This window comes from Pygocentrus nattereri, chromosome 24 (assembly GCF_015220715.1).
Source record: "Pygocentrus nattereri isolate fPygNat1 chromosome 24, fPygNat1.pri, whole genome shotgun sequence".
Taxonomy (NCBI): Eukaryota; Metazoa; Chordata; class Actinopteri; order Characiformes; family Serrasalmidae; genus Pygocentrus; species Pygocentrus nattereri.
In genome coordinates, this window is record NC_051234.1 from 12502130 (window position 1) to 12515793 (window position 13664).

Consider the following 13664-nt stretch of genomic DNA (forward strand, 5'->3'; position numbering starts at 1 on the left):
CATGTCCAATTGGCCTGACTCCATGTCTTTGGACTGTGGGAGGAAACCGGAAGGAAATCGGAGGAAACCCACGCAGACATGGGGAGAACATGCAAACTCCAATATATAAAATAATAAATAAAAATAAATTAGACCCAAACAAATAAGCTGAGTGTGGGAGTTCAGAGCAAGGCACCGTAAAGGAAAGAGAATGTTTTACTTCATCTCGAATATCTTGTTCACTAAGAGTAAAGCTGGATGCATCGGCCCGCCCTGCTGATGGTGTCGGTGTGTGAAAAAGCTGCTGAAGAGCTTCACACCAGGCACGGTTAGCAGGGTCCTGAGTTAGGCTTTAATTAGGCTCCGCCCCTCCATCCCACTGCTCCAGAAAAATAATTCTAATTACTCATATATGACTGATCACTGCCGGATCCTTTCATCTGCATGCAGAGCAGATCCAGCAAAACCAATTCCAGCAGGCACAACTCCGAGACTAATCTAATACATATAAACCCTCTGCATTCAGTGCACCCACAACACAAGACCCCCTTAAAGCCCCCAAACACTCCCGCAGTACAGTAAACAATCAGCTCTCACTGCAGCGGCACCGCAATTGCACTCCTCAACCTCCAACACACAGAGTTACACAGTCAGGACTGAGATTAACAGCCTGGACAAAACCTAGAAAACACACTCAGGACTAATGAAGCAGTAATGAATAATAATAATAATAATAATAATAATAATATTAATAATGCAGACAAACTACAATAAAAATACTCCATTTCAAACATTATAGATTTTTAAAAAAATAAAACAGTATGTCATATCACCACCTACACTTGACTCGCTAAAGGGAACATATCCTTAATTGTTATTATTTTATTCTTTCCCTGAGATTAAATATGGCATTTGTATGGTTTTATGCACCAAAAACAACCATAATTCATTTTCCAGCCTCTCTTTATCTCTTAGAATTAAACAAGCTTTGTCTTTTGATATATGTAAATGAGCTCTGTAAATGAGATATATAAGATTGATATATGTAAATGAGCTCTGTACTGATTGGCTGTCTTGCATTGTGCCTAGAGCAGTGTAGCCCCACCCATTCAGCCTACAGCAGTTTAGCCCCACCCATTCAGCCTACAGCCCTTTAGTCCTGTACATAGAGTGATGTTATCAGGACTCACAACCTGGACTGCTTTTTAAATGAAGCACAATGCAGGACAGCCAATCAGAACAGAGCTCATTTACATACAATAATCTTAGTCACAGCCTGTTTTATTCTAAGAGATAAAGAGAAGCTGGAAAATGAATGTCTGTTTTGGGTACATAAAACCACAAAGACAGTGAAAATTAGAGTGAATTTCAAAGAAAGACTAAAGTAAGAAAAATTAACAATATGTGCTCTTTAATAACTAGGTGTAGAAGAGCTCAATGCATGAGAATTCAGTCAACCCACAATCCTCTGCGGCGCTATTTTCCTGTTTCAATCTCTTTCTTCTGGTTGGCCGAGTAGCGGGAGCCAAGGGATTTTACTCCAAAGTCAATTAATTCTCACATGATTAGGAACAAACAGATATGGGGAGTTAATGAGTCTCCAGCAGAGGAGAAATCAGCAGCGCTGATACGATTTCCAGATTAAACAGGCCTGACGCATCTTCACACGCCGCCGTAATCGCCCGACAAAGCCTGAGACGTCGTCCCCCGAGAAACACTCGCACACCCAGATCAGGGGCACATCAGAAGAGCCGCGGGGTAATCGCTCTGTACGGGACGACAGCTGAACGAACAGCAGAAACACAGACAGGAGGAACCTAATCAACTCATTCAGAACCAGCTTTAACAGACTTACTCTGTCAACAAACACCTCATCTGTGAACACACCAAACAACAGCTAAACAATGGTGCAGCTTATATTTTAAGTACTGTCTTAAGTAAATGTCTGAAGTTTTACTTATGTAGTTTTAGGACTGGAGCTACGAGGCTAATGTATCTAACAAGTATTGGAAGCTAATACCCCACCAATTAGCATCGGTGCTGAAATCATCACCCCAGACCAGGAGTCACAACCCCAATGTTAAGAGGAGCCATTGTCAAGTTTTAACAAAAGTCTAACCACCTTGGGAGCCACAACATTTTATGTCCATTTTACCATCTTGACTGTAAATGTGCCGCAGTAAGTGCTAATGTGCTACTATAGGCTAAACACATCATTTTAACAAAAACTCACTTACATTATTCTGCTTTAAGCTCAACTGTAGCTGTTTTTCTTGCATCTCTAGCAGGAAATATTTCCTCCAAAGTAGAACAGTTTCTTGTAAAATGTCTCTCAACATTCGCCTGTTTTATGAGGCTGAAGTCGCTTCTCATTCGCCAGCTTCTTGGTCACAATTTCCTGTTCCACCTTAAATGGTGACTGAGGTACCAGAATGTAACTGCTGCACCATTTAAGGGGGAACAGAAAAATTCAAATGAGAAGCTTGCGAATGAGAAACATCTTCAGCTTCTTGACTTTTTAGTGTTTCAGTTTCTTGTTGCAGATTAAACGTATCAGGAAACCAGCTGGAGTGATTACAAACACAAATAAGTCCATTAATCTCCAAATTTTCGATGTTTGTTTTAAATCTCTCTCTTTGCCGTTTCGATAGCTACTAGCTGGGTAAGACTGCCGTCTGCATTGCTATGGTGGCCAGCAGTCTATTCAGTATATTCAGAGTCAAAGGGTGTATTAGCAGTTCATTAACTCCAGTGTTTAAGACCATTTATTGTTAATCTGCATTGAACGATCAGCAGAGTTTATTTTACTGTAAAGGAGGATCATTTTATTATTACCTACAAATCTAATTCAGCTGTGGAGCCACAACATTTATTTATTTATTCTGTTGGTCCAGTCATCAAATAAATTTACAAATTGTGCAGAAAAAAAAGTGATAGAAATGGAGATGCAAGGTTTTATCCTGACAGCTACTTTTAAAAGACGGTTCTTCAAGGGTTCTTTAGTAAAAACACTGTGCCACATTCATCAACTCATTCTTAAGAATGAATCACAGTCTCAATCTTTAAGTCTAGACTAAAAACTTACTTGTTTAGTTTAGCTTTTGGTAGTTAATGTTAATTCCCTTTAGATAAGGCTGCAGATCCAGGGGTTCAAGGACATAGTGAATTGTGGGTAAACTGAGATGCTGGTGCTGCTGTCACTCACTACATGCAGTCACTCAGGTTTGTGGACGGTGGAGTGGGTGAATGCCAGTGTCTCAGGGAGCCTCCGTGTCTATGTTACCTTCTGGCTCTCTCCCTTTAGTTAGGCTGTTATATTCAGACCTGCCGGAGTCATTAGTCACACTCTGATAATTTTTTACATTTTCTGTTCTTCATAAATCCAGTCTAAACTAATTCCTAAATCTTTCCTTCCTCCGAGTTATTGACTGTCCACCGGTCCGGCCCAATACTGATGGATGTCCCACCCTCAAGTCCCCCTGTCCCCCTGATTGACCAGACTGATGGAAGTTTCTGGAACGCAGCTTCTCCACTACAGATCACATCCAAATCTATATGAACTCTAATTGTTTCCACTGTTGATTATACACACCTGAATATATTAGAACTGCGTGGATGTAAAATTGACTTTTCAATGTTTAACTTATAAGTTGTCTGACCAGTGGTAGGATGGTCCCCCCTTTAGATGTGAGTCTTGGTCCTCCCGAGGTTTCTTCCTCCTCCAGCTCTGAGGAGTAAAGCTTGTAAAGCTGCTTTGTGACAACATCAGTTGTAAAAAGCGCTATATAAATAAATTTGATTTGATTTGATTTGAATTCCTTCTTAACCTACCTACGCAACTCTGACGAAGACTCTGCCTCACCAGTGTTCTCTTATTTGTAGTTTGTTCTTAAAAGTTTGATTTTGTTTGTGCTGCCTGACAAGAATTACTTTGTAACAGAGGTTTTCAATTATAAAGTCATTACCGAACTATTTTATTTACAAAAGTATGAACAAATTACCCTTTTGTTAGTTTACCTAATCAGCATATATGGTTGAATTGCTGCACCTCCTGACATTTTTAGACTTTTTGAGGCAAAAAGAAACTAAAATAAATTTTATATGGATGCACTTTCACATAGAAGATGTGTTGTTGAATAATCTGATATGTCATGTATTTATGAAATAGTTTTATGGGAAAATAACAGACTTAAAAAAATGCACATCAAAACATATATACACTATATTTCCAAAAGTATTTATTCACCCATCCCAATCATTGAATTCAGGTGTTCCAATCACTTCCATGGCCACAGGTGTATAAAACCAAGCATCTAGGCCTGCAGGCTGCTTCTACAAACATTTGTGAAAGAATGGGTCGCTCTCAGCAGCTCAGTACATTCGAGCATGTGCAACAAGCCCAGTTGTGAAATTTTCTCCCTGCTAAATATTCCACAAGCAACTATCAGTGGTGCTAAAACAAAGCGGAAACGATTGGGAATGACAACAACTCAGCCACAAAGTGGTAGGCAACGTAAAATGACAGCGTGGGGTCAGCAGATGCTGAAGCGCATAGTGCACAGAAGTCAGCAATCGCTACAGACCTCCAAACTTCATGTGGCCTTCAGATGGGTTTCCATGGCCAAGCAGCTGCAATGCAAAGCGCTGAATGCAGTGGTGTAAAGTGTCACCATTGGACTCCAGAGCAGTGAAGACGAATCTCGCTTCTCTGTCTGGCAATCCGATGGACGAGTCTGGGTTTGACAGTTGCCATGGGAACAGTACTTGTCTGACTGCATTGTGTCAAGTGTAAAGTTTGGTGGAGGGGGGATTACGGTGTGGGATTGTTTTTCAGGAGCTGGGCTCAGCCCCTTAGTTCCAGTGAAAGGAGCTCTTAATGCTTCAGCACCAAGAGATTTTGGACAATTTCATTCTCCCAACTTTGTGGGATAAGTTTGGAGATGGCCCCTTCCTGTTCCAACATGACTGTGCACCAGTGCACAAAGCAAGGTCCATAAAGACATGGATGAGCGAATTTGGTGTGGAAGAATTTGACTGGCCTGCACAGAGTCCTGAGCTCAACCTGATAGAACACCATTGGGATGAATTAGAGTGGAGACTGTGAGCCAGGCCTTCTTGCCCAACATTATTGTTTGACCTCACAAATGTGCTTCTGGAAGACTGGTCAAAAATTCCCATAAACACGCTCCTAACCCTTGTGGAAAGCCTTCCCAGAAGAGTTGAAGCTGTTATAGCTTAAAAGGATGGGGCAACATCATTTTAAACCCTAAGGATTAAGAATGGGATGTCAGTCAATTTCATGTGCATGTGAAGGCAGACGAGCGAATACTTTTGGCAATATAGTGTGTGGGTGTGTATATATATATATATATATATATATATATATATATATATATATATATATATATATATATATATATATATATATATATATATATATATATATATATATATACACACATACACACACACACACACACACACACATATACATACACACACGCGCAATATAGTGTGTGTATATATACACTAATAATGGTAACTTGACAGTATAAAGTAAAAACATACTTCACTTTTAATGTAGGTCAATGGAACCAGATATTTTCCAAGTCTTTGCAGCCATTTCTTTCAGTCCATTCATCGTGAAATTAACACACTATGTAAACTGAAACAGGTTTTTTTTTAATTAGGTCAAAAAGTCAAAAACAAAAATGGAAACGGTAGACTTTTTCCAACAGCAGCGACATACATATATATATATATATATATATATATATATATATATATATATATATATATATATATATATATATATATATATATATATAGTTCTGATTGTTTACTTTGCGGGTCTTAGCTGTAACAGTGAGTTAGACTAACCCTGTGACGTTTCTATGATGATGTGATACTAAAAGCACGTTCTACTGAAACCTATTTTACTAAATTAAACATCTATTTTATCCTCAAAACGTCACTTTCACTCCTCACATCTTCACTCTGACCTGCTCTGCAGTCTGTGTTCGTCACGTCAGTCAGAATGAAATAGATTAAAATGAATCAATTTGACCAAAAGTAGGTCACATTTTCGAGCCCGTTTCAGAAAGACTGGGGCGTCTGGCCGAGAGTTGCAGCTGCAGTGCGCGAGGCCCGTGGCCGAGGAGGAGGTGTGAAAGCCAGCGCTGAAGGTTAGGAGGGGGCTTTCCACGACTGCGTGGGCTGCAGGTGTGGATACGCGAGAAGAAAGAGTGAAGAAACTTCGTGAAAGGCTGCTCGCTCAGCACCTCAGGGTGTTAATCCTGCACAACAAACCAAAGCGAGTGAGAAAAGAAGAGGTGAAAAGACAACAAAAAGGAGAAAAACAAACAAATCACAGCGACAACAAATGGCACGTGAACCTCAAACGATCACAGGATACTATTCACTCCCACGCAGACGCTCTCTGACATTTACTTTTAAAAACGGACAAAAACATCAAAAGCAGATCCGCGTCTGCACTTTCATAGATAACAGAGTCATCTAATCAAGTCCACAGTTCTAATTCTCCGTTTCACCTTAAATGGTGCAACAGAATGGAGAATTAAGTTGAAAAATGTATCTAAGATTAAATGAGAAGGTGCTGAATAAGAGGTCAGCTTAATGTACACCTTGATTATTTGGGCATTGATGCTAATGGGTGAGTATAAGCTTGCACTGGCTGTACATTAGCCTCGTAGCTCCACCAAGTATGTCTGGGCTGGGGTCAGGGGGTGTTTATAATCACCAAACTGTCGCATTAACGTGGCACAAACTCACCTACAAGACTTCTATCACCAGCACAATCCTCACTGCTCAAACACAACTGAGCTAAAGGGAAAAGTCAGCGAGTCTAGAGATGAGTCCATCCTGAACAAGACACACGCTGAAACAGCCTGTTTATAGGAAACGCTGAGCGCCGTAGTGATTTTCAGCCGGAATATCCGTTCCAGTCTGTAAATGTCACTGTGCTTTTTCACAGTCAGACCGACTTAGTTACTCATGCAGAGAGAAAAAAAAGAAAAGTGTGTAAAATTACTGACGAGGCAGAAACACGAGGAAATGAAAAATAAATGAAAGAACTGTGTTTAAGGGAAAAAAATGTGTGAACAAAACATTTCCTCTAGTTAGAGATCTATCACTGTGGAGGTCAAACATCATAACACTGGTTGATGATATTTGGCCTGGCCTACTGGTGCACAGTGACATCATCAAATATCAGAAGATGCTTTTGAGGTGTAATATATCATTAGCAATACATTTTAAAGTGCAAGTTCAAAAACAAATATACATCTCTGAATTACACGTTTATGAGGTTTTCTTAACCTCTTTAACTCCTTGGAACCACTGGTGGTCCTAAAACACACTGTCATATTCTTTACTTCATAACTTTCATACTTCATAAGCTACATTCAAAAGGTGGGTGTGACATGAGAGCTGCAATTGTCTTCTTTCCAGTCAAATAGATGGTGGTCATTTTAAACACTTATAATAAAATTAGCTGAACTCACAATGTTTTTTTCTACTGAAAGTCGACCCATTTTCCCACAAATCTGGGCCATAAACTATAAACAGATGGCATCTCTTCAGTGATCTGCTCTGTAAAAATTATTTTTATTAAAAAAAAAATAAATAAAAAGAGCATCTAGAATTTTTTGGCTTTCACCAGTAAATTATAAGCATATAACGATGTGTATGATCATAAACCACATTTTCTGTTCATTTTAGGGGAGCTTTTACAAAAAAATAAAATAAAATAAAATAAAAATGTACATTTATTTCATGCAGTTACCGAATAATTTGCCTTACAATTTGGGCATGGAAATTCAGATGGACAAACCAAAATATACCCTGGAGCAGAAGTGGTTTAAGTGACCGCAATAAAATTGGAGATATTCCTTAACAGTCCATGGCCCAGTCCCATTTCATCCCTCTCCCCTACCACTCAGCCCAACCACTCTGTTTTGCCTGTTCTCTAGCGGTAGGGATGTCCTGATTCTTGTTTTCTTGTTGAGTCAGAGGGGTATTTTGAGGTTTTTGGGCTATATGATCCAAATTGAGGTTTTCAGAGACTCCAAACAGAGAATTACGAGAGAAAAAAAAGAAAAACTGGCAAGAACAAGAGACCAAAGAAACCCACAAATGTGAGAATTTTCTTTGCTAACAAACCACAATAATCACTGTATTATCTTAGTTTAATGTAATTTCAGTGTATTCTGGGTCTTTATAACAAGCATAAAAAACAATAGCAGTGCTGATGTATAAAATATTCCTTTAATATTCCAGCAGTTACATTCTGGCTCCTCAGGCATCAAAACTGCTGCTCCATTTAAGGTGGAACGGGGAAATTTAAACAAGAATCTGGTGAATATCTGACTTCAGCTTCATATCACTGAAGAATTAGGGGTGGGTGATAACAAATAATTGCCCCCCTCTTTGAAGATCATATGATTCCCTAAATGTAACTAAAGCCCAGCAGTGAGGAGCTGAACTTCACCCTCCTCTGCTGTCACTGCAGACTGGCAGGGTCACACACAGAGCAGCGCTAGTAGCTGGTAATGAACTACTGCTCTTTTTATTTTATTTTAGTTTCACATTTCAGAGGGAAGATCTCAACCACTACCCTGTAACTCAGTTCCAAGATGTTAGGGTGAAACAAGGGGTAGGGATTAAAATGTGAAATGGGATTGGGCCCAAACCTTCACTCTGCTAGAAGAGTCCCACGGACACGTGTATGTGGACAGTCCTCCAGGTCAGACGCTGGGACTGTGCTTGGTAACGTACCTTGTACATGCTGAGAACAGAGCTCCCGAGCTTTCTCCCTCATCTTCTTTGGGATCAGCACGTCCAGCTCCACGTGCCTCAGATGAGGCTCCTCTGCACACAGAACCATCAACACACAATTACCACCATTAAGAAGAACATTAAAGACAACTCTACCAAAGAACAAGCTAAATTCACCAGCAGCTCCTCATGAGAGCAGTAAGATTTCGGAGCTTCACCATCAGTGATGGACAAAGTACACAAATCATGAACTTCAGTTAAAGTAGAGGTACCCAAAATAAAATATTACTCCAGTAAAAGTAGAAGTTCCTCCCTTTAGACCTCCACTTGAGTAAAAGTACAATGGTATTTGCCTTCAAATGTACTTTAATATCAAAAGTAAAAGTACTAAAAGATTAATTTTGACTGTAATGACCTATTATCATTTATGTAACAAGACTCTTGCTTCATCAACTATTTTTTGGTGAAAACTCTTGGTACAAGCAGTGGTCATCTCACACCTCGACTACTGCAATGCCATACTGACGGGCCTCCCGGCCTGTGTTGTAAAACCGCTGAAGATGGTTCAGAACGCTGCAGTGCTTCTGGTCTTTAACCAACCAAAACGGGCGCATGTCACCCCACTGCTCATTGAGCTCCACTGGTTACCGGTTGCTGCTCGTATCAAATTTAAAACTCTTACGATTGCCTACAAGGTGTTAACAGAGCAGGCTCCTTCCTACCTGCACTCGCTCCTAAAGGCTTACAGCACCGCCCGGCCGTTGCGATCCTCCAATGAACGTCGCTTAGCTTTGCCAAACATTCACACAAAGCAATCGAGACTATTCTCATACTTGATTCCCCAATGGTGGAACAAGCTACCTTCCACTGTCAGAGCGGGGGCGTCCCTCGCTATTTTTAAGAAACTCCTGAAGACAGAGCTCTTCAGGGAGCACTTTCTCTAATCGCCTCTTGCAAATCTAACCACTACCAACCTCATCTCCTTCTTGCCCTCCTTCCCTTCTCTACCCCGCTATTACCCCTTGGCCTCCTTTAAGGCCTGACTATGTTTGTTCTATGTACCACATTATTTGTAAGTCGCTTTGGATAAAAGCATCTGCTAAATGTAATGTAATGTAATGAAAATACTCCAGTGTCACTCTTGGTAAACACAGTCTTTTAATAGAATGTCATTAATTAGTCTGACGCTGGAGGCAAACAATTTCCATTAGGTAAAACCGAGTGGCTCTGAAATAACCTTTTTACAAAACAAGCAAAGTTTCAGTTTAAGATTTATTTATAACTTAGTTGCAAGTTTAAAAAACCTTGCTTTAAACACAGGTTCACAAATACGTTTTCCATTACTATATTGATCTGTAGGTCTCTGTTCATAAACACAAACTAGCCAAAACTAATTTACAATAAAATGAAATAGTGTTTGTATAAATTCAGAAAAAAGACACTTCAGTCACGACTGCATATGTGTACATATTTCTATATTGTGGTCTATTTACACAAAGTTAGGTTAGTTCATCATTTACGTTGAATAGACAACGTAAAATGCACTGCTGCACTGATGTTGAACCGTGTGCTTGCACTGGGTCGGTATGTCCAACAGGTCAAAACAAGCTCAAAACAAAGTGCACGCTACAGCCTGATTGGTGTTCTTGCTTCGCATTTATTTTGTTTTGACATGTTACATAAGCCAAAAGGAATGACAGATTTCTTATAATATAGTGGAGTAAAACGTACTATCTGGAACATTGCTGCTAACACTTTTACATTTTACATTTACAGCATTTAGCAGACGCTCTTATCCAGAACGACGTACAAGAAGTGCTTTGTCAATCTAGAGAAAGTATCTTTGCTAGTTACCAATAGCTTAGAGAAAAAGACAGTCCTGGGCTCAGATACTGCTAGAAACAAATATGTCACTGCAGACACCAAGAGAAAAAGAAACAGAGTTGAACGCAAAACTCTGTGCCATTCAATGCACTACAATAACAATGAGATACAATACAATAAACTACAATACAGAGTGCAGTACAATAATAACACTGTGTTTACACTGTTTGCTCAAGTTTTTCTACCTTAGTAACTGCTGTGTTTATGTCTGTCATCTGACTGCGTGACTCACAGATCACAGCATGTTAAATATCTCTGCACCTTATTCCACTACCTCATGTCCAGAAATGTGTGTTGTGTCGGTGCTGCACTGTCCTGTCTGTTTACTGTGTCTAATGTCTGCTTAATTTATCGTATATATTATATTGTTTCTAGCGTCATTTTTTTTTGTTTGCACACTATGTCTGCACATTCACACTTTGTACGCTTTGTTCCGAGTTGCACCGTGTTGTTCCTGGAGGAATGTAATTTCACTCCATTGTGTACTTGTACACAGATGGAATGACAATAAAAGTCTCTTGACTTGACAATATTTGACTTTGAAATGTAGTGTAGCGAAAGTAAAAAGTCACCCAAAATGGAAATACTTCAGTACAGATACCCAACAAAAACATGCATTTACTTTGTTACTGTCCACCACTGTTCACCATCCAGATGTTTTTATCTCACAGCTGCAGGAAAACGTCACCTTCAGTTTGACTGATGATCTTCTATAATGTCTGCAGTTGAGACTCACAGCTCCCTGAATACGAATTCTAATCCATAACGGAGCAAACTGATTATTATTTAGGGAACAATGACCTTCCCACTTTAAACATCATTACAGCGTCTGCACTGAAGCCTGCCACCATCATGGAATTTTATCTGAACATTAACTGCATTAAAGTAACTGTAATAAACAATTTGATTGGCTTTTTTATTAATTTTATTCTTCTATTAAAATACAAGCCTATGGCAACCACCCAGCAACACCCCATCAACCACGTGACATACTATAGCAACCACCTAGCAACACCCTAGCAACCATCTGACATACTACAACAACTGCATAGCAACACCCCATCAACCATCTGACATACTATAGCAATCACCTGGCAACACCCTAGCAACCATGTGACATACTATAGCAACCACCTAGCAACACCCCATCAACCATCTGAGATACCACAGCAACTGCCTAGCAACATCCCATCAACCACATAACATACTATAGAAAACACCTGAAATACTATAGAAACTGCTTAGCAGCACCCTATCAACCACCTGAGATACCATAGCAACCACCTGGCATACTACAGCAACTGCCTAGCAACACCCTAGCAACCACCTGACATACCATAGCAACCACCTAGAAACACCCTGTCAACCATCTGACATATAGCAACTACCTAGCAACACCCTCCCTATCAACTATCTGATATACAATAGGAACTACCTAGCAACTGCCTAGCAACACGCTATCGACCATTTGGAACACCACAGCAATTACTTGGGATAGCATGGCAACCAGCTAGCAACACTAACAACCACCTGCTGAATCCATCTGGGATACCACTGAAACCACCTAGCAACACCATCGCAACCAAGTAGGAATTGCCAATCAGTATTTTCCTTGTAAATATGTTTTCTGACTTTTTCCTATGTTCCTTCAAGAAATACAAATCCTGTTCACTCCTTCATTGACATTCATTATCGGTGCACATATGTGCCATTAATTCCTTGAGTCACAGTCTAAGTTCTTCTAAGAACCACAGCCTATAAGAACATTCTGAGACCCTGAGAACCACACAGAAGGCATCAAGATTAATATGAACAACTGCCTCTTACTTTTAATTAAGCACTTTATTTGATTCGTGTTATTTAAATAAATTATGATGTTATTTAAGTGCAGTAAAATGTAACTGGAAATTGAACGTTCAATTAAAAATGTAAAGTATCTTCACACGACGCCACAGAACAATTTAACTTGAAAACAGCTGAAGATGTGACTGTTTTCAAATGTCCTGTCCTGAAAGGCTGAGAAGCATTTCTGGGGTTTCGGTTAGTGTGAAATAAATCAGTTATAATCAGTAATAAATAATAATGTATAATAAACCAGGAAGAGTCTGTTTCACCCCAAGGAGTTAAGGTGAAAAGTCTGGAGGCAGAAATTCTCCGAGCGGAGAAACAAGCAAGTAGAATGTTTGTAGACTGTAATTATCCGTTCCACCTTAAACGGTACAGCAATTACAACGTAACTGCTGCACCATTTAAAGTGGAACGGATTATTTTAATATGAAATCAGTGTTTAAAAGAAGAGGAGTCGGTTCAGTTCAGACTAAACTCTGAATAAACCGGAGACCCTGTTCAGATTAACGGAGCTGCGGTGAAATGTCAGTTTTAATCAGGACTTTTCTCGGTTTCCGCTCTAATTCTGCTCTGAATTTTAGCTCTTAATCCCGGTCCAGGACTGTGTGCTGAGGTGTGGAGGTCCAGGTGGGCAGTACCTGTGTTCGGAGTGTCCATGTGCAGACTAGTGACCCGACACCTGTAAATATTTCAGCATTATGATCAGAACTAAAACCTCGGACTTTAGCTTTAGCGGCTAATGTGACCCCGCTGCGTCACTTCTGTGGCGTCACTTCCGCTGACGGACTGGTCTGGCTTTACACTCCGCGGCTCCGATAAAAACAAATATTCTGTTATTAGTTTTATTACATTATCAGCGAAATTCCATATTTATATATGTAAGTACTCAAAACTCATAATTGACGTTTTTATAAATGAATTTAAATAGTATGTTTAGATTTATCTGCCCAAAATATAAGCAAGCTGTAAAAACATCGAGACTTTTTGTAATTTTTCTTTAAGGTGATAATTAAAAAACACAGTGCTGAGCTTAAATTACCTATTTAATAAAAATAATTAATCAGAATATGGTCATTTACATCAGACAACTACTGATACAATGCTACTATAATAGTGAGTTACAAAAAAAAAACTGAGTTTTCATCAGAACACAGTGA

At 39.5% G+C, this 13664-nt stretch overlaps 1 protein-coding gene across 1 annotated transcript in view; it reads right to left on the reverse strand.

Annotated features, from left to right (window-relative positions):
• cmc1 (C-x(9)-C motif containing 1) overlaps positions 1-13286 on the reverse strand; it is a 19234-nt gene extending 5948 nt beyond the window's left edge. The window contains exons 1-2 of the mRNA XM_017703937.2: positions 13146-13286; positions 8776-8868 (exon numbers count right to left, since the gene is read on the reverse strand). Coding sequence (XP_017559426.1) covers positions 8776-8868; positions 13146-13164 — 112 coding nt within the window. The 5' untranslated portion in view covers positions 13165-13286. The remainder of the gene's footprint in view (positions 1-8775; positions 8869-13145) is intronic.
• Between the last annotated feature and the right edge of the window lie 378 nt (positions 13287-13664).